The sequence below is a fragment of the Oncorhynchus gorbuscha genome, linkage group LG06 (genome assembly GCF_021184085.1).
Source record: "Oncorhynchus gorbuscha isolate QuinsamMale2020 ecotype Even-year linkage group LG06, OgorEven_v1.0, whole genome shotgun sequence".
Lineage (NCBI taxonomy): Eukaryota > Metazoa > Chordata > Actinopteri > Salmoniformes > Salmonidae > Oncorhynchus > Oncorhynchus gorbuscha.
This window is the reverse complement of record NC_060178.1, coordinates 83,124,398-83,151,857: the sequence shown is the minus strand read 5'-3', so window position 1 is coordinate 83,151,857 and position 27,460 is coordinate 83,124,398. Positions and strand designations below refer to the sequence as shown.

Here is a 27,460-nt window from a genome sequence, read left to right as displayed (position 1 = left end):
TGGTTACTGACATGATACAAATAGGAAGTCCCTAGTGGACAATACCGATGTGACAGCTTGGTACACAAAGAGCGGGAAAGAGCGGGAAACTCAGTGGACCCACTGTAATAGAGTTCATAACGTTCATTGTAAATATGGATATTTAGCACCCTAACAACTGCTCATTGGGATTTTAGAAATGCAATGTACATATTTACAAGTGCATGCCTTTGTTGTCCCTCTCTGTGATCGCCGGTCCATCTGCTGGATAGATTGTCGACAGAAAGTCTCTGGTTTGTCCACCAGAGATCAAAGTCTTCCGTAGTTGTAGGTTGTTATAATGGATATGTCAGAGTACCATTCGGCCGGTCGACCGGTTGCGTTTACCAGACTAAAGTACTTATACAGCTGCAGCCTGAAAAATTGTTCTTTAGTTCTTCGATTTCTTAGCCATTTCAACGTGGGAATGATCGCAACGTTCTCTGGTCTTGTCCTTTGGTAGAGTTGCCAACCATTTCAACATGTAGCGATAGCTTTCATGTTTTCTGGTCTCTAGGAGTAGTTTGAACAACTTCACACACCAGCCTCATCCGGCAGGTTTTGGTCTAGAGGTATAGCTATTTCAACATGAGGACCCTGTCCCGGGGGTTATCTTGACTATATTTAAATCGCCAACCATTTTAACATGTAGCGACAGCTCCATGTTTTCTGATCTAATGTAAATTTTGTCGGGAGTCCTATATAAGCACTTGCCTTGGAGGGCGGTTCCATGACATTTGGGTATAATGTCTGTGCTCACGGGGGCGTGGCCACTGACTAGTTAAAACTTTACATGAAAAACCATACTCTCATTTAGACGGCAAACATCACATTTCATCTTTTCAAAAGTAGTCAAACTTAATCGTTCATTATACAACATTCAGGTGCAAACCCCATAATTGAGAAGTGTATACAAACAAATAAACAGTAATGTGTGTCTCCTGTCCCCAAATGAAACAAACTCAACATGACTGCTCCTTAAGTGTCCACGGACCACTCCAACTGGTTAGAATACAGAAATATTGTTACATTATTCAACCTTTGGAGGTTACCATACTGCAAAGTCTTTCTCTGTGGTAACAAAGGGATTTACAGCTTTCATTTTGGCAGAGTGGGGAAGGGACTTTTGGTATTTACGACCATCATAAACCTGTGGTGACAGAGGGGGGGATATGATCCTCTCCAAAAAGGGCGCATCGTGCCATCTCTCATCCTCTCTTCATGTTCTCCATGGTTGAAAGAAAAGGGAAAGTCTTCGCCTCAATAAGATTAGATAATATCAATGTAAATCTGTGCTACCAGATAGGATTAGCTGGGATTTAAGAGAAGGTGATTCATTATATAATCAAACGGTGACTACGCTACTTTGCTGGGCCCAGTGTGTCTGAAATCCTTCAGAACCACACATCTATGCAGATTCCCCTTGTGATATTTCTGATTGAAAGCTCTTACTGTTACAACATAACAAACAAGAATACTGAATTAATGCACCCAAATATTTTCAGCCAAAGGTGCAACAAAGGCTAGACTTAATCCTTAATCTGCCAGACACAATCATAATAATCATCCTATGCTGTATACAGTATTTACAGAGGGCATATATGTCAGTGCATAGTATTTATATTATTTACATGCCTATCCACAGGGGTGCTGTTTAGAATTTGGTTTTGTGAGGTGCCCCCTACAGCATGCAGCAGCCCCTCTACCTAAGTGTGCTGAATAATTGGCCCAGGAGGCTAGATCACTGCTAGGACAGAGAGGGATTAGTGTGAGTGAGGCTCCCTCTACTACTGCGCATGGTCTGTTGACGAAGCATGCAGCTGCCCTGGTTTAACCCTTCCATTTAATCCCACTAGGGGCTTAATTTAGCCAATATAAGAGGGGGCATTCCAATGTTGTAACCCAGGATATGACTCAAAAGTATTAACGTGGTTGTGTAATTGAATTCTACACGATGTGACAACTGAATATAGATTTGGAAACAGCTATAAGCCACTGATCATGCCAATATGTCTTACTCAACACATGCTAGAATCTCTACAGAGAAGGGATACATTCCACAAACTTGGCATTTCAATTGTATTATTTGGAGTAGTTTATTGAATACACATACCTTTAATGGGTACATTCTGTACATGGAGATAGGGATTTCCTTCAGTACTAATATATTCATATAAGTGGAATTAGTCCTGTTGATATTTAAAATAAAAAAGCATCACACAAGTTGACACATACTCTGTTGCTTGAACAAATTTGAAAGTTTAACATCCTCAGACTTCACCCACCAGATCATCACAATGTTGAATAGTGTTGCCATGACATTACAGTCTGATCTATTCCATTTTCCAACACCCTCTGCTCTGGCCCACTCCCATTGCTGTCCCTGTCTGCTGAGAGCATGAGGACCATTTCAAAACAAAGCAATAACACATCTAGATAGTAGCAGCGAGTCTCAATCTGCTCCCTACCTCTTCCCCTTCGCCCTAACCCATTCAATGTTTTGCAAGAGGGTCTAGATAGGTTTTAACAGTGTAGAGGTGGAGAATCCCAATACAGACAGAATCTTAACAGTAGCTATTTGATTATATTGCAGTGGTACTATGGCCAGAGAATATTGCACAGCATCACACCTTCCATACATTACATTTACAATGGCAGATGAAGATGAGGAAGAACCACAAGGTTACCAATTCCTTTGTGTGTTTGGCACAAAAAAATTGTGCATAAACGAGGTCTAATTTTGTGTTAATTCTCTCCACGCGCCACAGCTGTGATGAGGGCGGCCCCTTTGCCACTGCCATCTTCTGATAGGACAAACTCCACGTCACACTGTGGCGCCAGAGCCTTGACCGTGTCCTTGAGGATTCTGGAAAAGCTGCACAGTTCAAGAGGTACTGTGTTAGATGTGTTGTGCTTTAAAACTCTTTAAAACTGTGCCAAAGTCTGAACTAGGGCTTAATTTGACCCCTGGCTACATGTTGCCCTTAGAGACGTTGATTTCCTTGCTGTGTTGCACTCTCATCTGACCGGAAATACTATCTCCCCTTCGACATAAACAACATAAACAAAACTCTGCCGTGTGTTCAAGAATAATTATAACCCTGTTAAATCTAAATATCCCTTGCCCCTGGTGGCTACTCACTGTGGATGCAGCTTGTAGAGTGTTCCGTCCACCCCCACGGTGATGTTAATTTGGTTCTGCCCACGGTTCTCTCTGATTTTGTCGACAATGGCGGCCATTCCGGCTCCACAGAGCTGAGCCGCCCGGCGGGACACTGTACCACACACCTCCTTGACGATGATACTGTCATCACATGTGCTGTCCAGACCCAGCTGCTGCAGGATGGACCTCACCTGCAGTAGCGCCAACCGGTCACTGGGTGGAGATAGAGGAGTCACACACTTGATATTCTTGTACACCTGGGGTGTAATTCACTACATTTTACATTTTAGTCCAGAGCGACTTACATTTAGTGCATTCATCTTAAGGTAGCTAGCTAGGAGAGACAACCACAAATCACAGTCATAGTAAATAATTTTTTCCTCAAAGTAGCTATCAGCAAAGTCAGTGCTATTAAGAAAAGACAAGCACGAGAAACACAAGGCTAGGGGTGAGGGGTCCTGTGGGATTAATCAAGATACTTTGTGAATAGGTACGTTTTTAAAATGTTTTCGGAAGATGGGCAGGGACTCAGAACCGAAGGAACCAAACAGAGGCATTCATAAGCAAACAGAAGAGCAAACAGAAGCAAACAGTACAAAACAGGGAGGGACCCACCAGAATTTGCCCAATAGAAACTCTAGTTTTCGTTGCAAAATGTTTTCCGTTTGGAGTAAACGGTTCCCATTGCAAAACATTTTGTTACATTTCGGGAAACCATAGTATAAAAGCCTATTCATGCAACTGTAAATACTTAAGTATTCCTAACCAGCTTTAAAAGCACATGTTCAAATATTCATATTAGTAATCCTATATCCCATGTAGATTTACATTCGATCTGTCTACTATTACAGGCCTGAGTTGCTGTACTACGTGATCATTTATACAACTCTGTACCTCTCTATTTGGGACAGGAACTTGGTCTCGAAGATGCCCCTGGTCTTCAGAGGCTCTGTGATGTGGCCTCGGAACAGAAGACCTCTCCTGGTTAAGTCGATGAGAATCTGTCTCACTATCTCCCCCAAGTACATACCACTTGTCATCTTCTCAAACCTGGGGCAACACGATATGACATGAAATAGTCAACATGCAAAACAGCTTAAATGATTCAATATTTCACTGCGCCAATAGTCTAGACCTCCTATTAACCAAAACATGGTCACGCATAATTTTAATAAAGCCTTTTTAAAAGATGATGTGTTAGGGAAAATTAATGCATATCTCTTTGCACAGTTGCAGAACTAATATTTAGCATTTATCATGTAGATACTTGTAGAACCTTGACTAAACCTGATTATCGGACAGTGTCCACAGGCATTAATTAAGCATCTCCCTTTAGCATGCTTGAATAACTCATTCTCATTAGATTAGACTGAGCTATGGAAAATAAAATAATTGAATGACAATCCCTGGCATCTGGATATGTCCTGAAGTGGTACAGGAAGTGGTCAGTCAGGTCTGGATGTGTCCTCTAGAGGTACAGGAAGTAGTCAGTCAGGATATGTCCTGTAGTGGTACAGGAAGTGGTCAGTCAGGTCTGGATGTGTCCTGTAGTGGTACAGGAAGTGGTAGGTCAGGATGTGTCCTGTAGTGGTACAGGAAGTGGTAGGTCGGTTCTGGATGTGTCCTGTAGTGGTACAGGAAGTGGTCAGTCAGGTCTGGATGTGTCCTGTAGTGGTACAGGAAGTGGTAGGTCAGGTCTGGATGTGTCCTGTAGTGGTACAGGAAGTAGTCAGTCAGGATGTTTGGATGTTAACAACTTGCCTTTGTTTGCCGTTGTTCAATGACCCCTCATCTACTTCTCTGTCAAACCTGGTCCGGATGTCCTCTATGCAGTCATTCTCGCCAAAACCGCCCCACTCTGTGTTCACACACATCTGTCCCTCGTCCCCCTCCACCATCTCAATGTTCCTCATCTCCTCCATGTAGCACACATTACTCCCCGTTCCTAGGGGGCAGCATTTCACACTAAGATCATACATACGTCACTCTATAGTACAAAAAACCCACCAGGGCTGAGAATAGGCCCTACGTACCAGCAATGAGTCCTATCTCACACTTGGGGTCTTCATATGCACATGTCATCATTGTGCCCACTGTGTCATTCACCACGGCAACAATGTCAAGATCAAATTCCTACAGGAAACAAAATATTACTTTTGAGCTATACTACCGTTCAAAAGTTTGGGGTCACTTAGAAATGTCCTTCTTTTTGAAAGAAAAGCACATTTATTGTCCATTAAAATAACATCAAATTTGATCAGAAATACAGTGTAGACATTGTTAATGTTGTAAATGACTATTGTAACTGGAATCTTCTGATTTTTAATGGAATATCTACGTAGGTGTACAGAGGCTTATTATCAGCAACCATCAGCAACCATCACTACAATGGCATGTTGTCTTAGCTAATCCAAGTCATTTTAAAAGGCTAATTGATCATTAGAAAACCAATTTGCAATTATGTTAGCACAGCTGAAAACTGTTATGCTGATGAAGGAAACAATAAAACTGGCCTTTAGACTTGTTGAGTATCTGGAGCATCAGCATTTGTTGGTTAGATTAAGGCTCAAAATGGCCAGAAACAAATAACTTTCTTCTGAAACTTGTCAGTCTATTCTTGTTCTGAGAAATGATGGCTATTCCATGCAAGAAATTGCCAAGAAACTGAAGATCTTGTACAACGCTGTGTAATACTCCCTTCACAGAACAGGGCAAACTGGCTCTAACCAGAATAGAAAGAAGAGTGGGAGGCCCCGGTGCACTACTGAGCAAGAGGACAAGTACATTAGTGTCTAGTTTGAGAAACAGGCGCCTCACAAGTCCTCAGCTGGCAGCTTCATTAAATAGTACCTGCAAAACATCAGTCTCAACGTCAACAGTGAAGAGGCAAGTCTGGGATGCTGGCCTTGAGGTGTCTGTTTCTCAAACTAGACACTCTAATGTACTTGTCCTCTTGCTCAGTTGTCCCCCAGGGCCTCCCACCCCTCTTTCTATTCTGGTTAGAGCCAGATTAGGCTGTTCTGTGAAGGGAGTAGTAAACTGAATTGGTCCACCCACACAGACAGCGTGGTGAAGAAGGCACAACAGCGCTTCAACCTCTGGAGGCTGAATAAATTTGGCTTGTCACCAAAAGCTTTTACAGATGCACAATCGAGAGCATCCTGTCGGGCTGTATCACCGCCTGGTACGGCAACTGCTCCGCCCACAACCGTAAGACTCTCCAGAGGGTAGTTAGGTCTGCACAACGCATCACCGGGGGCAAACTACCTGCCCTCCAGGACACCTACACCACCCGATGTCAAAGGAAGGCCATAAAGATCATCAAGGAAAACAACCACCCGAGTCACTGCCTGTTCACCCCGCTATCATCCAGAAGGTGAGGTCAGTGCAAGTGCATCGAAGCAGGGACCGAGAGACTGTAAAACAGCTTCTATCTCAAGGCCATCAGACTGTTAAACAGCCACCACTAACATTGAGATGCTGTTGCAAACATACTGACTCAACTCTAGCCACTTTAATAATGGAAAAATTGATGTAAAAAATGTACAGTGGGGCAAAAAAAGTATTTAGTCAGCCACCAATTGTGCATGTTCTCCCACTTAAAAATATTTAATTTATCATAGGTACACTTCAACTATGACAGACTAAATTAGAAAAAAAATCCAGAAAATCACGTAGAATTTTTAATTAATTAATTTGCAAATTATGGTGGAAAATAAGTATTTGGTCATCTACAAACAAGCAAGATTTCTGGCTCTCACAGACCTTTAACTTATTCTTTAAGAGGCTCTTCTGTCCTCCACTCGTTACCTGTATTAATGGCACCTGTTTGAACTTGTTATCAGTATAAAAGACACCTGTCCATAACCTCAAACAGTCAAACTCCAAACTCCACTATGGCCAAGACCAAAGAGCTGTCAAAGGACACCAGAAACAAAATTGTAGACCTGCACCAGGCTGGGAACACTGAATCTGCAATAGGTAAGCATCTTGGTTTGAAGAAAGCAACTGTGGGAGCAATTATTAGGAAATAGAAGACATACAAGACCACTGATAATCTCACTCGATCTGGGGCTCCACGCAAGATCTCACCCAGTGGCGTAAAAATTATCACAAGAACGGTGAGCAAAAATCCCAGAACCACACAGGGGGACCTAGTGAATGACCTGCAGAGAGCTGGGGCCAAAGTAACAAAGCCTACCATCAGTAACGAAGGAGTGGCTCCGTAAGAAGCATTTCAAGGTCCTGGACTGGCCGTGCCAGTCTCCGGATCTCAACCCCATAGAAAATCTTTGGAGGGAGTTGAAAGTCCATGTTGCCCAGCAACAGCCCCAAAACATCAATGCTCTAGAGGAGATCTGCATATGGAGGAATGGGCCAAAATACCAGCAAGTGTGTTCTAACCTTGTGAAGATTTACAGAAAATGTTTGACCTCTGTCATTGCCAACAAAGGGCAAAGTATTGAGATAAACTTTTGTTATTGACCAAATACTTATTTTCCACCATAATTTGCAAATAAATTCTTTAAAAATCCTACAATGTGATTTTATGGCATTTTTTTTTCTAATTTTGTCTGTCATTGTTGAAGTGTACCTGTGCCTCTCTCATCTTTATAAGTGGGAAAACTTGCACAATTGGTGGCTGACTAAATACTTTTTGCCCCCCTGTATCACTAGCCACTTTAAACAATGCCACTTAATATAATGTTTACATACCCTACATTACTCATCTCATATGTACATATATACTGTACTCAATACCATCTACTGCATCTTGCCTATGCCGTTCTGTACCATCACTCATTCATATATTTTCATGAGCATATTCTTCATCCCTTTACACTTCTGTGTATAAGGTAGTTGTTGTGAAATAGTTAGGTTAGATTACTTGTTGGTTATTACTGCATTGTCGGAACTAGAAGCACAAGCATTTCGCTACACTCGCATTAACATCTGCTTACCATGTGTATGTGACAAATCAAATTTGATTTGATTTAAAAGAAAATCTGCCGTTTCCAGCTACAATAGTCATTTACAACATGAACAATGTCTACACTGTATTTCTGATCAATTTGATGTTATTTTAATGGACAAAAAAAATTGCTTTTCTTTAAAAAACATGGACATTTCTAAGTGACCCCAAACTTTTGAACGGTAGTGTATATATACACTTTCATAATGGGCAATAGTATATGTTTTCCAGACTACCTATTCCAGAGAACAGTCCATTTCACTCACATTCCGTCTTTTGATAGCCTCTCGGAGCATTTCCACAACATCATTTCCTTCACAGTCTGTGGCTTTGAACCCTTTGGTCCAGCTAACCAAACTTCCCTGAGGAAGGAAGTATTACAATGGAGAGTGGTAACATACTTAATCATGGAATGACTTACCCTGATTAAGCACACCGGTCATTGAAATAACTGCCATTCTTTGGCATTGAAGATGATTTCTACATCATGACGATTGTACTTTTACCTTATCGATTCCTGTCTGTCTGCAGGGGAAAGAAAAGGTGAAACCAAGCGGGAGACGAGTGTTCTTCATCCCCATGTAGTCCAGGAAATCTGAGATGCACTGGACAATGTGGTCGAACAGCTGAAACAAAGAGTTTGTCAGGCTAATGGGATTGGGGACCTAGTTAGTAGTCAGCGGGGGGGGGGGGGGGGGCTCACCTCCTCTCCTGTGCCCTGCATGATCTCCAGAGGGATGGCATAGATTTTGTTGTACATGCGGACAGACTTGCGTATTCCACTCCGGATCTTCACCACCAACACCCGGAAGTTAGTTCCTCCCAGGTCCAACGCCAAGTACTTTCCTCGCTCTGCAATAATAAACTTTGTAATCACTTGACTTTAAATGAAACAACTTGCACCTAATGATGTGATTTTAGACAGCAACATTTCATAAACTGTTTAAGTGATAGTACAGAATAAAGTGTAATAATGGGTTATAGCATGGTAATAACATGATAAAGTTCCTCATTATGAACAACAAGATAAACCTTTAGATCCAGTGCATAGCAATCTGTAGCCAGTCCTCTCACCTGTCCCATCAGGTATCCTGTACACAAAGGAGGGTAGCATTTTAACAGAGGCAGTTCTGTGAGAATCCCTCCTAAGGCCTCTCTCTAGCTCCACTCTCATCTTGTCCCTGACCTGCTGGAGGTTCTCTGGACTCAGGCTGAGTAGAGCAAGAGTGTCGTTGATCTCCCTCCTCTGGGCCGCCAGCCTCTGAGCCACAGCTGTTACCATAGCAGCCCCCTTACTGCTACCACTCTCAGACAGCACAAAGCGCACATGGCACTCTGGCACCAACTGGCGCACCACCTTGTGGAGCCTCTTGGGGTACCTGGTAGGGAGAGAAAGAGAGAGTGAGACAGAGAGAGTTTATTGTCAGCGTTCACAGGCAAAGATGAAAACTGCCACTCTGAGCAGAAACCTTCCGTGACTTATGGCTACATACTGTGGATGTGTTCTGTAGACAGTTCCGTCAACCCCAACAGTGATCCGCAAGCTCTTCAGCTTCCTGTTCTCGCGGATGCGGGTGAGGATGGCAGCCAGCGCGGCGGCGCAGAGGTTAGCTGACCTGAAGGACACGATGGTGGAGACGTGTTGGACGGCAAGGCAATCATCTGCTGAGGGAGACAGGCCGAGCTCCATAAGGATTTCCCTGGTGTTCTTCAGCCCGTCTTTGTACCTGGAAGTATAGCCCTGACATAGTTATCACAGTGTAACATACATTTCCCTAAATAATGTCTGTGAAAATAATAATAGCGTGAGCATTAAGATTCATGGAAAATGCTCTTACTGTTCAATTAAAGTGATGTGTTTGGTCTGAAATTTCCCTTTGGTGCGTAGAGCATCGGAAACTCTGCCATCAAACAGTAGTCCCTTCTTGGCCATCTTTAACAGAATGAGTCTCACCAACTCCCCCATGTACATCCCACTCACCATCTTCTCAAACCTGCCAGAGCAACAAACTAGTGTTAACAGTCTATTTACATTCCTATTCCGTCAATTGTAAATAAAGGGAAACCATATCGTTGGTTTACTCAGAATGTTTACAATGATATCTAATACTTAATGTATTTCCAATATGGATGGTTATGGATTTTGGTGCTTACAGTTGCTTCCCTGGGTTGGTGGAAGCAGCATCAATCTCCCGGTCAAAGTGTGTAATGAAGTCATCGAGTGTCCCATCGTCCCCGAAGGCTCCCCACTCTGTGTTGATGCACATCCTGCCCTCGTCTCCCTCCACCAGGTCAATGTGTCTCAGCTCCTCCATGTAACAAGCATTAGTACCTGTCCCTGAGATTACATAGCGATGGTGAGAAAGACTATTTGTAGGCTAATAATACTGACAATGAAATGACCATTCTGAATGAAGGGTGCAAATTAATATCAGGCTGACCTATGATGACCCCCACTTCACAACACTGGTCGTCATAGCCACAGGTCATCATGGTTCCCACTGTGTCATTAACAAGGGCCAGGACATCCACATTGATTCCCTATAAACAGTGTTGGCTGGTGTTTTAATTGACATTGAATTCCTTTTTTATATATATACTGTAGTTAATACAGAAATGCAAGAAAAAATGAACTGAGTGATAATAAGTAGTGAATAAGATCTCCATTAATACCCCGACTCTATCAATGGCCTGTCTCAGGGATTGCACCACATTGGTCCCCAGGACTCCTCTGGCCTTGTAGTTCTTTGACCATGACAACAGCACTCCCTGAAACAGGTTTTGATTGTTGAAAGAAAGCAAGGATTACACTCTGAATAGATAGTCACACAATGAACAAGTTGTCACACCTACTGTTACATCATATGAAAGTGGCTTGCAGGTAGCTGGTTTTTACTGATAATCAATTGGAGCCCATCTGATATTTTTGGAGTGATAATACAATGGGAATCATATCTTAATGTGAGTATCTAGAGTAAAGAGACATTTAATCAATAACCTAGGCTGTAGTGTTAATTATAAACTGGGTGGTTCGAGGCCTGAATGCTGATTGGCTGACAGCCGTGGTATATCAGACCATATACCACAGGTATGACAAAACATTTAGTTTTACTGCTCTAATTACGTTGGTAAACAGTTTATAGCCTAGTGGTTAGAGTGTTGGGCCAGTAACTGAAAGGTTACTAGATCGAATCCCCGAGCTGACAAGGTAAAAATCTGTCATTCTGCCCCTGAACAAGGCAGTTAACCCACTATCCTTAAGCCGTCATTGTAAATTAGAATTTGTTCTTAACTGACTTTCCTAGTTAAGTAAAAGTTAAATATAATTTTTTTTAAATTCAAAATATAACAAAAATATATATGTATAATAGCAATAAGGCACCTCTGGGGTTTGTGGTATATGGCCAATATACCAGGGCTAAGCGCTGTATCCAGGCACTCCCCGTTGCGCCGTGGTATATTGACCATATTCCACACCCTCTCATGCCATATTGCGTAAATACCTCATCTATTTTGGACTGTCCACACGGGAAAGAGAAGGTGAAGCCCAAAGCTTTCCTCTTCTGGTTGATGTGCTTCTTTTGCAGGAAGTCTTTCAGAGACTCTGCAACATGGTCAAACATCTGTAAAAGAGACAGGGTTACTTACAACATGTAGTCTGTGACTAATTACAGTAATGTAATTACTCAAAATGAGTAAAGTACTCTGATTCCTTCTGAATTACTTCCTAGATTACTTCCTAGATTTGCCATGCAGTATTGGCCTCCTTTATGCTGTAGACCTATTAGTTCTCTCGAACTCTGCCCACAGAACTGGCAAGCACCATTGGGAAAATGCTAGCTCAGATGCCTGCTGCATCTTCTTGATGAAATGGCATCCCTGCTGAAAGATCAGCTTCCCTGTCAAGCTCCATAATCATTATTTGATTGTATATTTATAGGCGTAGATCTGTTTGCAAAGAGAGACAGGTAGATGTTAGTGTACTTGTTTCCACTGAAACTAGATATACAACTAAGAAAACAGCTGATTTGTCATGTCCGTCATCACAGTGCTTGGGAAATGAACAGAATGGAGCTGTGTTGACTAACCAAAAATGTCCTGACAAAAAGATCCTGATGAAATGTGTGATGATTCAGTTCTCAGAAAGTGGGGGTCTGACTTTTCTGGTTAAAAAAGTATCCGTGGGAAGCCAACCAATGACAGAAAATTTGGCAATTTGGAAATTTCAAATAGATTAGAACAGAAGGGAAAAGCTTCCATTCTCAGTGAAAGGTGACTTCCGAGCTGTTTGGCTCAGACTTCGGGAGTCTTTATGGCTTGGGGGTAGAAGCTGTTAAGAAGCATTTTGGACCTAGATTTGGCACTCCGGTACCGTTTGCCATGCGGTAGCAGAGATAACAGTCTATGACTAGGGTGGCTGGAGTCTTTGACAATTTTTAGGGCCTTCCTCTGACACTGCCAGGTATAGAAGTACTGGATGGCAGGAAGCTTGGCCCAAGTGATGTACTGGGCCGTAAGCACTACCCTCTGTAGTGCCTTGCTGTTGGAGACCGAGCAGTTGCCATACCAGGCGGTGACACAACCAGTCAGGATGCTCTCGATGGTGTAGCTGTTGAACTTTTTGAGGATCTGAGGACCCATGCCAAACTTTTTCAGTCTCCTGAGGGGGAATAGGCTTTGTCGTGCCCCTCTTCACAACTGCCTTGGTGTGTTTGGACCATGATTGTCATGTTTTGTCTTATATTGTCTTGTCATTTTGCTTTCCCTTCTGTTCGTTTTCCCCCTGCTGGTCTTTTTAGGTTCGTTCCCTTTTTTCTCTCTTCCTCCCTCTCTCTCTTCTCTCTATCGTTCCGTTCCTGCTCCCAGCTGTTCCTATTCCCCTAATCAATCATTTAGTCTTTCCACACCTGTTCCCTATCTTTTCCTCTGATTAGAGTCCCTATTTCTCCCCTTGTTTTCCGTTTCTGTCCTGTCGGATCCTTGTATATTGTTCACCGTGCTGTGTCTTTGTCTCGCCCTGTCGTGTCGTGTTTCCCTCAGATGCTGCGTGGTGAGCAGGTGTCTGAGTCTGCTACGGTCAGTGCCTTCCCGAGGCAACCTACAGTTTATGGTCGAGTCTCCAGTCTGTCCTCGTCATTACGAGTGGAATTGTTTTTTATGCTTTGTTTACCGCTCCGATTTGTCTAGGAGTATTGCATATTTCCTTTACTGGAATAAAGACTCTGTTTTCGCCAAGTCGCTTTTGGGTCCTCATTCACCTGCATAACAATGATAGTTTGTTGGTGATGTGGACACCAAGGAACTTGAAGCTCTCAACCTGCTCCGCTACAGCCCCATCGATGAGAATAGGGGTGTGCTCTGTCCTCATTTTCCTGTAGCCCACAATCATCTCCTATGTTTGATCATGTTGAGGGTAAGGTTGTTAACCTGGCACCACACGGCCAGGTCTCTGACCTCCTCCCTATATTCTGTCTCATCGTTGATCAGGCTGTTGTGTCATCAGCAAACTTGATGGAGGTGTTGGAGTCCTGCCTGGCCATGCAGTTATGAGTGAAAAGGGAGGACAGAAGGGGACTGAGCACGCACCCCAAGGAGCACCTGTGTTAAGGAGCAACATGGCAAATGTGTTGTTACCTACCGTTACCACCTGGGGGCGGCCCGTCGGAAAGTCCAGGATCCAGTTGTAGAGGGAGGTGTTTAGTTACAGGGCCCTTAGCTTATTGATGAGCTTTGAGGGCACAATGTTGTTGAACGCTGAGCTGTAGTCAATTAATAGCATTCTCACATAGGTGTTCCTTTTGTCCAGGTGGGAAAGAGCCGTGTTGAGTGCAATAGAGATTGCATCATCTGTGGATCTGTTGGGGTGGTATGCAAATTGGAGTGGGTCTAGGGTTTTTGGGATAATGGTGTTGATGTGAGCTATGACCAGCCTTTCGAAGCACTTCATGGCTACAGATGTGAGTGCTACGGGTCGGTAGTCATTTCGGCTGGTTACCTTAGTGTTCTTGGGCACAAGGAAAATGGTGATGCAAGTTGATATTACAGACTCAGTCAGGAACGGGTTGAAAATGTCAGTGAAGTCACTTGCCAGTTGATCCGTGCATGTCCTGGTACCAGTACGGGCGGCAGGGTAGCCTAGTGGTTAGAGCGTTCGGCTAGTAACCGGAAGGTTGCAAGTTCAAATCCCCGAGGTGACAAGGTACAAATCTGTCGTTCTGCCCCTGAACAGGCAGTTAACCCACTGTTCCTAGGCCGTCATTGAAAATAAGAATTTGTTCTTAACTGACTTGCCTAGTTAAATAAAGGTAAAATACATTTAATAAAATGTCCTGGTAATCCGTCTGGCCTTGTGAATGTTGATCTGTTCACATCGGCTACGGAGTGTGTGAACACACAGTCGTCCGGAACAGCTGATGCTCTCATGCATGTTTCAGTGTTACTTGCCTCGAAGCAAGCATAGAAGTAATTTAGCTTGTCTGGTAGGCTTGTGTCAATGGGCAGCTCGCGGCTGTGCTTCCCTTTTCTAGTCCGTAATAGTTTGCAAGCCCTGCCACATTCGACGAGCATCGGAGCCGGTGTAGTACGATTCACTCTCAGTCCTGTATTGACGCTTTGCCTGTTTGATAGTTCGTTGGAGGGCATAGTGGGCTTTCTTATAAGCTTCCGGGTTAGAGTCCCGCTCCTTGAAAGCGGTAATTCTACCCATTAGCTCAGTGCGGATGTTGCCTGTAATCCATGGCTTCTGGTTGGGGGGGATGATGTCATCGATGCACTTACTGATGAAGCCAGTGACTGATGTGGTGTACTCCTCAATGCCATCGAAGAATCCAGGAACATATTCCAGTCTGTCCTAGCAAATCAGTCCTTTAGCTTAGCGTCTGCTTCATCTGACCACTTTCTTATTGACCGAGTCACTGGTGCTTCCTGCTTTAGTTTTTGCTTGTAAGCAGGAATCAGGAGGATAGAATTTTGGTTAGATTTGCCAAATGGAGGGTGAGCGAGAGCTTTGTACGCATCTCTGTGTGTGGAGTAAAGGTGGTCTAGAGTTTTTTTTCCCTCTGGTTGCACAAGTAACATGCTGGAAGAAATGATTTAAAACAGATTTAAGTTCCCTGCATTAAAGTACCCGGCAACTAGGAGCGGCGCCTCTGGATGAGTATTTTCCTGTTTGCTTATGGCCGTATACAGGTCATTTAGTGTGGTCTTACTGCCAACATCAGTTTGTGGTGGCAAATAAACAGCTACGAAGAATATAGATGAAAACTCTCTTGGTAAATAGTGTGGTCTACAGGTTATCATGAGATACCCTACCTCATGCGAGCAAAATATTGAGATTTCCTTAGATTTTGTGCACCAGCTGTTGTTTACAAATATACATAGACTGCACCCCTTGTCTTACAGGAGGCACCTGTTCTATCTTAAAAAAGAAAAGGGGAGCCACACACTCTAGGACCTCTAATGCAATTTAATAACCTAATGTTTAACGTTTCAACAGACAAGCTGTCTTCATCAGGTTATAATGACAAACACGGGTCACTAGTTTATATAGTGTCAAAGGACACACACAGGTGTCTAATCATGGCTTGATGGTTAATTTTTAGATATAAAAATAATATACAAAAAAAACATGAATGATAGCATAGATCATAGATCAAATTTGGCTACATAGGCCTAGAAAGCTGTTATATCTTGCCAATGGACCGAAAACCCAGCTAGCTGTATGTTATCCATGTCGTCTTTCAGCCATGACTCAGTGAAACATAAGATATTACAGTTTTTAATGTCCCATTGGTAGCATAGTCTTGATTGTAGCTCATCCATTTTGATTAAAGAGGTTTACGCTATTTTAGCTGAACAATGTACCACTTACCCTTTTACAAAAAGTAACAGTATATTATCATACATTCCAGATTTTTTTTTAATTACAGTACATTACTGTAAATATGTGCTTTACTGTAAAGAAGTGCTTTCTTTACAGTAATGCATTGTTAAACCAAAGTTTATTTGAAATGTATGGTAACATACTGCACCTTTGTTTTTACAGTAACTTACAGGTAACTGGCTTCCAGTAAATAACCATTGTTAAAAATAAAAAAGTTTTAAAAAATATAATAAACTATGGTTATTTACTGGCAGTCAGTTACCTGTAAGTTACTGTTAAAAAAAAAAAAAAGTTAAAAAAATATAATAAACTGTGCAGGTTTGAACGATTCCCATTTTTAAACAGTTTATGTCTGTCTGTATAACAACATCTCCTGTCATTCTACCAGTTGGTAGGTTATTTTCTAAATGTAATCCATTACATTTACCTATTTAAATCAGTTACGTAATTTTTGGATTACCCAAACTCAGTAACGTCATCTGATTATATTCAGTTACTTTTAGATTACTTTCCCTATTAAAAAAAAGGCATTAGAAGAAGACAAAAATGTATGTTCCTAATTGAATGAAATCTATTGCAGGAAAAATCCATGTTAAAGGTTACATAGCTGGCCTTATATGGATGTTACATTTTACCCTATGGTTTGGTTATGTAGGCTTCTTCTAACCCATCGCTTTCTACTACATATAATAATACGATTAAATTGTATCTTTACATTAAAAACCAAAGACTATCAGATTTCCAGTCATTCTAATAAATGTCATACCCCCTGATCTTCAAGAATAGGACTTGGAAATTTATAAGTATAGATTAGCCAAAATGTTTTACCTGAGTATAACTCCAAAATGAAAGACTCAGTCCTACTGGCTACTAAAATAAAAAATAAATGCTGTGCTCATGGAATGGCATTCCTACTGAAAAGTGCTATTTACCTGTGAAAAATGAATGTCATATGCTGTATTTGCTATAGGCCTATTGTTTACCTTTTTGTGACACTTTGATATCTTGATAATATGCAGCTGTTTCAAGGGCAAATCCACAGATGAAACAATAACAAAACAGTCGCCCCACCTCTATTTTGGTAAAAAGCTGAGGGATAGGTAAGGAGAAATGTAACCACTCTCAGATTAATAGACAGAGCTATGGATGCAAGGACTGACCATCCATGATAAACATTATTGTGTTAACCATGTTTATGAGGCTGTACAGTATTTGTTGACATTTACAATGTTTACAAACATTGGCGAAAAACAAGCTTATATTTTGGGTTCTCATGGAGTGTGACAGTTGAACTAAGCTCATGAGGCATTTATAAGTTATATTCTTCAAGAATCAATGGAAATATACATTTTATATATAAAATGTATAAGTCCAAAAATGGATGTAGCAACTACAGACTGCCCCTTTAAGTTGATCAAACGTATCTGGTCTCCCATCCAGGACCAACCCTGTTTAGCTTCAGAGCAGCAAGCCTGCAGTGGGATGCAGGGTGGTATGCTGCTGATATACTGAAACGTGCACCTCTTTTCAATGCTGATTTGAATGTCTTTGAGAAAACGAAAAAGTGTCAAAGATTTTTTCGCAAACCTTTCTGAAATTCTGTAATCCATTACATCTAACAGATTAAATGTAATCCGTTACTCCCCAACCCTGCATTCTACTCACCTCAGTCCCTCTACCGTTCAGGAGTTCCTCTGGGATAGGGTATGTCTCACTCTCCATCTCCACCCTTCTCTTCCCATTCTCTGACACCTTCACCTGGAGCACTTTAAACTTGGAGCCGCCCAGATCTAAAGCCAGGAACTCTCCCTTCTCTGTGGAGACAACACCATTTTAACTTTGACTGACCACCTGTTCATAAAACAGCACTACATCTCCTGTCACATAAAATGGAATGTATTAAGAAAAGACATGATTAACATGTTGTTACATACACTACATGACCACAAAGTATGTGGATACCGCATCTCATTCCAAAAATCATTGGCTTGGAGTTGGACCCCCATTGCTGCTACAACAGTCTCCACTCTTCTGGAAAGGCTTTCTACTAGATGTTGGAACATTTCTGCAGGGACTTGCTTCCATTCAGCCACAAGAGTATTAGTGAGGTCGCACACTAATTTTGGGCGATTAGATCTGGCTTGCTGTCAGCGTTCCAATTCATCCCGAAGGTGTTTGATGGGGTTCAGGTCAGGGCTCTGTGCAGGCCAATCAAGTTCATCCACACCGATCCCGACAAACCATTTCCTTAATTTGTGCAAGGGGAATTGTCATGCTGAAACAGGAAAGGGCCTTCCCCAAACTGTTTCCACAAAGTTGGAAGCAGAGAACCATCTAGAATGTCATTGTATGCTGTAGCGTTAAAAATGTCCCTTCACTAGAACGAAGGGGCCTAGCCCGAAACATGAAAAATAATACCCAGACCATTATTCATCCTCCACAAAGCTTTACAGTTGGCACTATGCATCTGTGGAGGTAGCATTCTCCGGGCATCCGCCAAACCCAGATTCATCTGTCGGACTGCCAGATGGTGAAGTGTCATTCATCACTCCAGAGAACGCATTTCCAATGCACCAGATTCCAATGGCGGCGAGTTTTACACCACTCCAGTCGAGGCTTGGCATTGCGCATGGGGAACTTAGGCTTGTGTGCAGCTGCTCAGCCATGGAAACCCATTTCCTGAAGCTCCCGACAAACAGTTCTTGTGCTGACGTTGTTTCCAGAGGCAGTTTGGAACATGGTAGTGAGTAGGTTTTGAAACACAGGACAGATTATTTTTTACGTGTTACGTGCTTCAGTACTTGGAGGTCCTATTCTGTGAGCTTGTGTGGCCTACCACATCGCGGCTGAGCCGTTGTTGCTCCTAGACTTTTCCACTTCACAATAACACTTACAGTTGACCGGGGCAGCTTCAGCAGGACAGAAATTTGACAAACCGAGTTGGAGGTGGCATCCTATAACGGTGCCATGTTGAAAGTCACTGAGCTCTTCAGTAACGCCATTCTACTGCAAATGTTTGTCTATGGAGATTGCATCGCTGTGTGCTTGATTTGTTATACATGTCAACAACGGGTGTGGCTGAAATAGCCAAATCTACTCATTTGAAGGGGTGTCTAGAGTACATACTTTTGTATACAGTGCATTTGGAAAGTATTCAGGCCCCTAGACTTTTTCCACATTTTGTTACGTTACAGCCTTTTAATGGATTAAATAAAAATAAAGAATCCTCATCAATCTACACACAATACCATGCTGACATTTTTTTGTGCAAATTAATTAAACATAAAAAACTGAAATACCTTGTTTATATGTAGACTCTGCTATGAGACTCAAAATAGTGCTCGGGTGCATCCTGTTTCCATTGATCATCCTTAAGATGTTTCTACAACTTGATTGGAGTCCCCCTGTGGTAAATTCAATTGATTGGACATGATTTGGAAGGGCACACGAGACAGGATTGTGTCGAGGCTAAACTGAGCCGAGGCTAATCGGTGGAGAAGGGCCTTGGTCAGGTAGGTGACCAAGAACCCGATGGTCACTCTGACAGAGCTCAAGAGTTCTTCTGTGGAGATCTGTGAATCTTCCAGAAGGACAACCACCTCTGCAGCATTCCACCGAATCAGGCCTTTATGGTAGAGTGGACAGACGGAAGCTAGTCCTCAGTAAAAGGCACATGGCAGGAGTTTACCAACAAGCATCTAAGGGACTCTCAGACCATGAGAAACAAGATTCTCTGGTCTGATGAAACCAAGATTGAACTCTTTGGCCTGAATGCCAAGCGTCACATCTGGAGGAAATCTGGCACTCCCTACGGTGAAGCATGGTGGTGGCAGCGTCATGCTGTGGGGATGTTTGTCAGAGGCAGGAACTGGGAGACTAGTCAGGATCGGGAGAAAGATGAACGGAGCAGTACAGCGAGAGTACAGCGAGATCCTTGATGAAAACCTTGTCCAGAGTGCTCAGGACCTCAAACTGGGACAAAGGTTCACCTTCCAACAGGACAACAACCCTCAGCACACAGCCAAGACAACGCAGGAGTGGCTTTGGGACAAGTCTCTGAATGTCCTTGAGTGGCCCAGCCAGAGCCCAGACTTGAACCCGATCAAACATCTTTGGAGAGACATGAAAATAGCTGTCCAGACACGCTCCCCATCCAACCTGACAGAGCTTAAGAGGATCTGCAGAGAAAATTGGGAGAAACTCACGAAATACAGGTGTGCCAAGCTTGTAGCATCATACCCAAGAAAACTTGAGGCTGTAATCTCTGTCAAAGGTGATTCAAAAAAGTACTGAGTACATTTTCGTTTTAAAATTGTTAATACATCTGTAAAAATGTCTAAAAACCTGTTTTGCTTTGTCATTATGGGGTATTGTCGGTAGATTGAGGAGGGGGAAAAATGTTTTATTCAATTTTAGAATAAGGCTGTAAATGTGGAAAAGGCAAAGGGGTCTGAATACTTTCCGAATGCACTGTATATGGTGTCAGACAGACAAAAGCAGTAGTTTCACTAATTAATGTCATCGGTGACATGTCAGCACCTGATCCATCAGGGGTTGAGAGGACATGTGTGGGCAGCATCTTGACCGCGGCTGTAGCGTTGCTTTCACTGGACAGTCCTTTTTCCATCCCTGCACGAAAGCGAGCTGAAATGTCCACTAACTGGTCATCGGAGAGACGCATGGCATACAGGAACCTGTCCACCTGGTGGAGGGGGGGGGGGGGGAGAAGAGTAGGAGAGTCACTGTGCAACTGATCTTTAGCCAAATAACTGACAAAGAACCTACCTATAGAATGACTTGACTATCTCCAAGGCCAAACATAAATATTGTAAAGTTAGCCTTGCAAGTGTGAAGGATTCAGAATAATGCCTGAAACAACTCCTCAAATCTGTTCCATGCTTTCTCAGAGGCCCATCTGTGTAAAAAAATAAAAAGTTGTCTTCTAGTTTCCTGTATCCACACTTCAAACAAAACCAAACAAACAGTTTAATACCGAGCATGAGAAGAAAGAGTTTTCAAAAAAGAGGCTAAGACACATGGGATTTAACTGTTACTAATGCGGTGGGAAAGGAATTGAATATTTTGGTTTTAAATTATCATGCCAAAATCATTAATTATGGGGATAGTTTTCATCCCGAATATGGATTCAACCCCTGATGACAACCACACAGCTGACTACTTGAAAGTAAAACATGGAATATAATACATTAAACTCTTTACATACAGTGCGCATTCGGAAAGTATTCAGACCCCTTCATTTTTTCCACATTTTGTTACATTACAGCCTTATTCTAAAATGGATTAAATAGTTTTTCCCAATCTACCCACAATACCCCATAATGACAAAGCAAAAATAGGTTTAGAAATGTTTGCAAATGTATAAAATATGACATTTACATAAGTATTCAGACCCTTTACTCTGTACTTTCTTGAAGCACCTTGGGCAGCGATTACTACCTCGAGTCTTCTTGGGTATGACGCTACAAGCTTGGCACACTTGTTTTTGTGGAGTTTCTCCCATTATTTTCTGCAGATCGTCTCAAGCTGTCAGGTTGGATGGAAAATATCACTGCACAGATATTTTAAGGTCTCTCCAGAGATGTTTGATCGGGTTCAAGTCCGGGCCATTCAAGGACATTGAGACTTGTCCCGAAGCCACTCCTGCGTTGTCTGGGCTGTGTGCTTAGGGTCGTTGTCCTGTAGGAAGGTGAACCGTCACCCCAGTCTGAGGTCCTAAGTGCTTTGGAGCAGGTTTTCAAGGATCTCTCCATACTTTGCTTTGTTCATCTTTCCCTCAATCCTGACTAGTCTCTCGGTCCCTGCTGCTGAAAAACATCCCCACAGCATGATGCTGCCACCACCATGGTTTACCGTAGGGATGGTATTGGCCAGGTGATGAGCGGTGCTTGATTTCCTCCAGATCTGTGCTTTGACACAATCCTGTCTCAGAGTTCCATGGACAATTCATTTGACATCATGGCTTGGTTTTTGCTCTGACATGCACTGTCAACTGTGGAACCTTATACACACTGGTGTGCGCCTTTCCAAATCATGTTCAATCAATTGAACTTTCCACAGGTGTACTCCAATCAAGTTGTAAAAACATCCCAAGGATGATAAATATAAACAGGATGCACCTGAGCTCAATTTCAAGTCTCATAGCAAAGGGTCTGAATACTTGTGTAAATAAGGTATTTACATTTTTTATACATTTGCAAACATTTCTAAAAACCCGTTTTCACGTTGTCATTATGGGGTATTGTGTGTGGATTTATGATGAAAATGCATTTAATCAATTTTAGAATAAGGCTGTAACGTAACAAAATGTGGAAAAAGTGAAGGGGTCTGAATACTCTACGAAGGCACTGCATATCTAAAGCTGTCAAACTGTGATGACAAATCCCTTTCCAATGAACATGGTTTCAGAGGACAAGGTCCCCTTTTGTCTTGCAATCCCTACTATCTATCCATGGAAATGAGTAATGCAACAAGAAGGTTAATCATTCCTTAGGCAACATTGTGAAATAAATGTAGCCCCATTAAGCCACCACACCAGTCAGGATTGCATACCTGAATGAAGGGCCTCCTCATCAAAAGGCTTCAACTGACTCAAACAGACATTTCACATGCAGGCATAAATTAAATACATTTACAGTAATCCTGTAGACTGCAGTAAATACTGCTATGAACTATTTGGAAACTCCAGCAAATATGATTTAATTTCTACAAACTTACATTTTAGCCAAATATTTCTCTCTCTAGAAACTCTAAACCATCCTTTGCTCTGTAATTCACAAACAAGTTGGAGTAAATACAAAAAAAGTAATCCTGCCCATGCATTACACACAACTGACATGATTACAGTATCACCAAATTCTGTATTTCTATAGTAACTAGGCTACTTACAGTATGTATACATAACCAAAACAAGCAAGCTTCTGATCAAATACAACACTTGACATCTCAGAAATGTCTCACCTTCTTGATTTGGTCCTCCTGCAGCTTGGAGAAATAGAAAGAGAGCAAGTGCACCGCAAACATCTTCACTTCTGTTACCTGTAAGTTATATCCTGCAACTAATGTCTCTGCTCAAAGCAATACAAGCTGAATCAGAACAATCTCATAGATATGATCAGTTTTCCTCTCTTGAAGCTGTCCAGTTTCAATCCTTGAGCTTGTTGCTCTCTGTCCCCTCAGCTCCAATATGAGTGCGGTATGAGTGTTTTTTTTCTCCCCCAGTGATTGTTTTCCACCTCTCCCTGACTTTGCGAGTTAAGCCTTAGCCAGCCCTTCCATTGGCTCAATACTTAATAGCCTAGCCGTAGCTCTCTCTCTTACTGGTCTACTTCTTGGATCTCTCCTAGCAATGCCTTGGCTCAGTTCCAAAGATCACTTTCCTTTGGAACCATGGGGTCTTTTACCATTTCTAATTCAAAAGACAACAATAGAAATGGAAACCTAGATCAATATATCAAGGCCATGTTTTTCTAATGGGTACCTTGGTTGGAAGATCCAGGGTTATATTAGGCCCAGTATAAGGGTGCTCACTGGTTCCATTAATAACTATTCAGAAGGTTGAAACGTCATCATCATATCCAAACTTCTAAACAACAGCTTCAAACAGTTCACAAATATTGAGATTATTTTGTATCAAATTAGTAAATAAGGAAATTCTGGCCCCATTCCCACTCCCAGTTAGTCTGGCAAACACCTAACTCTCAAAGTCCTCAAAGTCTGGAATGTCTTTTTGATGTTGTTGGACTCTGCACAATGTGTTGATAATGAAGGGGGCTAATTGTCTCTTTGTCTTTTTCACTCAAACACCCAAAGCCACACACAGCTCCCAAGTGTCACCCCCTTCCATTATAACAGTTGGATTTTCAAATCCTAACAACAGGTCTCAACCCCCAAGCCACAAAATACATGAGTGAATCAATCAAACCTGTTGTACAATTTCTGAGAGAATATTGCATTAACAAACTGCCTCCCTTCCAGACCAGTGTGGCCACAACTCTCCATGCACTGAATCAGGTGGGTCGTGTCAACCAGGCTAATTGTGTTTTGGAAGTGGCTAAAACTGATCCCAGTGCAGAGAATGCTTTGAAAGCAGCACATGGCCTGAAAGTGTCTCATGACCTTTGTCACATGGGCTATGAAATGTTCATGACACAATTAAGGTGTTATAAGCAGTGTCAAAAGGCAAGAAAATCATTGTCATGACATATCTTATAACCATTTAACATTTGTTGATACGTTAAGAAGCTGTATGACAGGTCTACAACATTGTCGTTACAGAGTAAAGTGTCAAATTATTAGAGACATTCGCCACCTTATGTCTCACATCAAATGAATACAAAAGGCCTCATCAAAACCAAAATATTATTACAATTTTTTTAATCAATGACCTTTTCATTTATGCTATTTCAATTCCTTAAATCATACACAGGGGCATATAAATCAGTGGTGGTAACATTTGAGTTTCCGGCAGTTACACTAGGCTAGCCCAAGCATGTGATGGGCACATAGTGTAACATTGTCATAACTTGCTGCGCGAGACAGACTATCCGTCTACGTGAAGATGCAGTCAACCACTCTACTTTTCAAGTGGTAAAAAGATTACAGCAAAATGATTGCGTAATAAGATAAGATATTACTTTGGATTTTTACGTCACCTTTTGGCCCATAAAATGACTATTTGTTTTTGAGCAGGAGCTGGGACCTACACATACAATTAATCACATCTTTAGCCACTGAAAATGCATGACACCGCCTGGTATGAAGTCCAGTCAAAATGAGACAAAACCTGCTAGGTTTTAGTTAGGACCTAAGGCAGAAACTGGGACGGTCACTTCTTCTTCTTCTTATTCCCTTTTGTTTTATTATTCCCCACAACCAGTTTGACTCCTTCTTCCTCTTGTCGGTGCACTTTGGACCACTCCTTCTGCAGTTGCCTTAGGAGGTCAGGGGTCAGTAATCCCTCCTGTACCAGGCGGGAACCTAGGGACTTGTCCAGCTGCCAACCCTCTACTCCACTGTCCTGGGCCTTGGGGGCCCCTCGGACCCTCCTTGGGGATACTGGGCTGGGCCCCAGCCTCCTCTGGTTGGAAAGCGGGTTTGTGCCCGGGGGGGCGTTGGTCTCCGTGGCTCGGATGAGTCGTGTGATGTTGCGCACACCCACCTGGATGATGCTGTCCAGCTCCTTCTGGATCTCTCGGACATGATTGGCGTCCGGGAACATGTCCATGAAGCGGTAGCTGGCGACATGTGGAGAGGATTATTACTATCGAATTCAGATTATTTGCAATAAAGACAATTAATGATCTCATTATACACATTGTGTTACTCAATTCTGTGATGACTATTAGTATAAGAGCAATAGGTAATTTGGCTTGGTGAATGGTTTGGTATTGGTAAGGTAGAGATGGAATCACCTGAGCCAGAGGTAGAGGTCTAGCACGTCATGGACAGCCTCCAGGTGCACCAGGTCCTTGATGTTCTTGGGTGGGACCAGCGGCCAGCTGACATGCCGACACACCCAGTCAAAGGTCAGGGGCTCATCTCTGCTGAACTGTCTGGCAAACTGGACAAGGAGAGATTGTGTGTGATGTGACACTCTCCCAATCAGTCTCATCATCCAGCTCCAAACACTATAGTGCTATAAACCTTATCAATGGGATTACACTTAGACCATAGTCACAGTAATATGTCATTCATCCAATTCACAACAGATCTTATCAATACTGTTGCCTGAATACCACTCATATCACGTCCCTTAAAGCTCAACAACCAACAATAAAACCTTATCAATGCTGTTATAGTTCCAGTAAGACGGTTCATATCAGAGGCAAACTGGCAACGTCATGCCAGAATATTAATCAATGGCGTGACTCAAGCAAGGACATGTGCTGCCTATGACAAATTATATATTCCAAATGGTGGACCTATTCCTGAATAACATGAAATTAGGGTGTTAACCAGTTAAATTCAGTCAGAGGTCAAAGTCTCTATTCACAAAGTGTCTCAGAGTAGTAGTGCTGATGTAGGATCAGGTTCCCCCTGTCCATACAACTTTATTCATAATGATCTTAAAGGCAATGCCGATCCTATATCAGCACTCCTACTCATACTTTCTGAATGCGGGCCCAGATGTTTAAACAAGTGTTGCTAATGGAAAAGGGATTCTGCTGTAAACATGTCTCTGCTCTTACCTTCAGGAAGGAGGTGCACACAAAGGGCTGCTTCTTGTTGATGGGCGCAGTGCAGAACACATATCGAGAGCGCAGGTTGAGGGGAATGTGCTGGATCATGTCAGCCAGGAACTTGAAGTCGTCAATGTTGCACACAAAGTACATGCCATCAACTTGGGAGAGGCTCACAAATATATCCTGGGGGTAGAAAGAAAATGTGTTACTGTTAAATGAACACAAATAATTCAATATTAATCTGTAAATTGACCAACCATAAATCTTGATTCTCGTTACAGAGTAAATAGCAATGAAGTAAAGAAACGTACTATCAGATTGGACAAGGTGGCATCAGGTAAGTGGTAGGCAAACATTTCAATCTGCTCTGCTGTGGGGTGCAGCCCAGCTGTCTAGAATTAGGAAATTAACATCATGTCATACTTGATTGTCATTAAATAAAATAAAGGATATTGAATAGTCCGAACAGAAGGTCAGAATTCAGAAATGTCCCATGTGCTGTTCCTCACCTCTATGGCGTCGACGTTCCTGCTGAGTATCTCCTTGAGAATTGGCAGGTCGTCGCGGTGCATGGTGGTGACCTCGCCCTCTTTGAAGATGGAGCTGAAGCGTCCGGCCCGCCCGGCGATCTGGAGAGCCTGAGATGTGGAGATGGTGTCCAGCTCCTTCTCACCCTTCTCATTGATGTTAGGTTTCACCAGTGAGTTAAAAATGATTCTCTTGATACTCCTAGTGTGGGAGGGACATGGTAGCGCGCTTATAGAGGCAACAACTACAACTTTACAGCAAACCAAAAATCAACTAATCATGCAAGAAATGTGCATATATTTTCTGTTAAGTATTTTTATGACAATCTGTAGAACAATGTACTTCAAACGTAATATGTATTGTCAGCGATAAATTAAAATTTAAAAAATCTTCAACAATATGCTAACAAAATCAGTTTCAATGTTCAACTCACAAGTTTAGTCCCATCCCTATGGCATCTGTTGCAACCAGGATCTTACACGAGTCCTCTGGGTCATTGAACTTCTTTGCTTGAGATAGTTTGGTGCCTATTGACCATATAATTAACAGTGCTTTAATGATGCACACTATTATACATTTAAGGATGAGTAATGTCACAGCGGGAGTATATCAGTTATTTGTTTGTCCGTCCAGCACCTGAACAAGTTGAATGTCTGTATTTTACATTTTTCACTCTCCATCACCTCAATCACTGA

General features: G+C 42.3%; 2 protein-coding genes across 2 annotated transcripts in view; both read right to left on the bottom strand.

The window, feature by feature from the left end:
* Positions 1–2,095: 2,095 nt before the first annotated feature.
* hkdc1 (hexokinase domain containing 1) lies at positions 2,096–23,243 on the bottom strand. Its single transcript, XM_046354293.1, has 18 exons — positions 23,014–23,243; positions 20,575–20,737; positions 17,701–17,849; positions 11,657–11,776; positions 10,827–10,922; positions 10,595–10,694; positions 10,308–10,491; positions 9,992–10,147; positions 9,647–9,880; positions 9,228–9,532; positions 8,857–9,005; positions 8,660–8,779; positions 8,420–8,515; positions 5,215–5,314; positions 4,943–5,126; positions 4,076–4,231; positions 3,161–3,394; positions 2,096–2,893 (listed from the first exon to the last, which is right to left on the bottom strand). Exons 1-18 carry the CDS (start codon positions 23,074–23,076, stop codon positions 2,764–2,766), a joined length of 2,739 nt encoding a protein of 912 aa, XP_046210249.1. The 5' UTR covers positions 23,077–23,243; the 3' UTR covers positions 2,096–2,763.
* An 863-nt stretch (positions 23,244–24,106) lies between these two features.
* The window catches only part of supv3l1 (SUV3-like helicase), a 10,034-nt gene continuing 6,680 nt past the window's right edge, over positions 24,107–27,460 (bottom strand). The window contains exons 10-15 of the mRNA XM_046354294.1: positions 27,199–27,292; positions 26,747–26,966; positions 26,549–26,629; positions 26,244–26,420; positions 25,467–25,615; positions 24,107–25,289 (exon numbers count right to left, since the gene is read on the bottom strand). Coding sequence (XP_046210250.1) covers positions 24,881–25,289; positions 25,467–25,615; positions 26,244–26,420; positions 26,549–26,629; positions 26,747–26,966; positions 27,199–27,292 — 1,130 coding nt within the window. The 3' untranslated portion in view covers positions 24,107–24,880. The remainder of the gene's footprint in view (positions 25,290–25,466; positions 25,616–26,243; positions 26,421–26,548; positions 26,630–26,746; positions 26,967–27,198; positions 27,293–27,460) is intronic.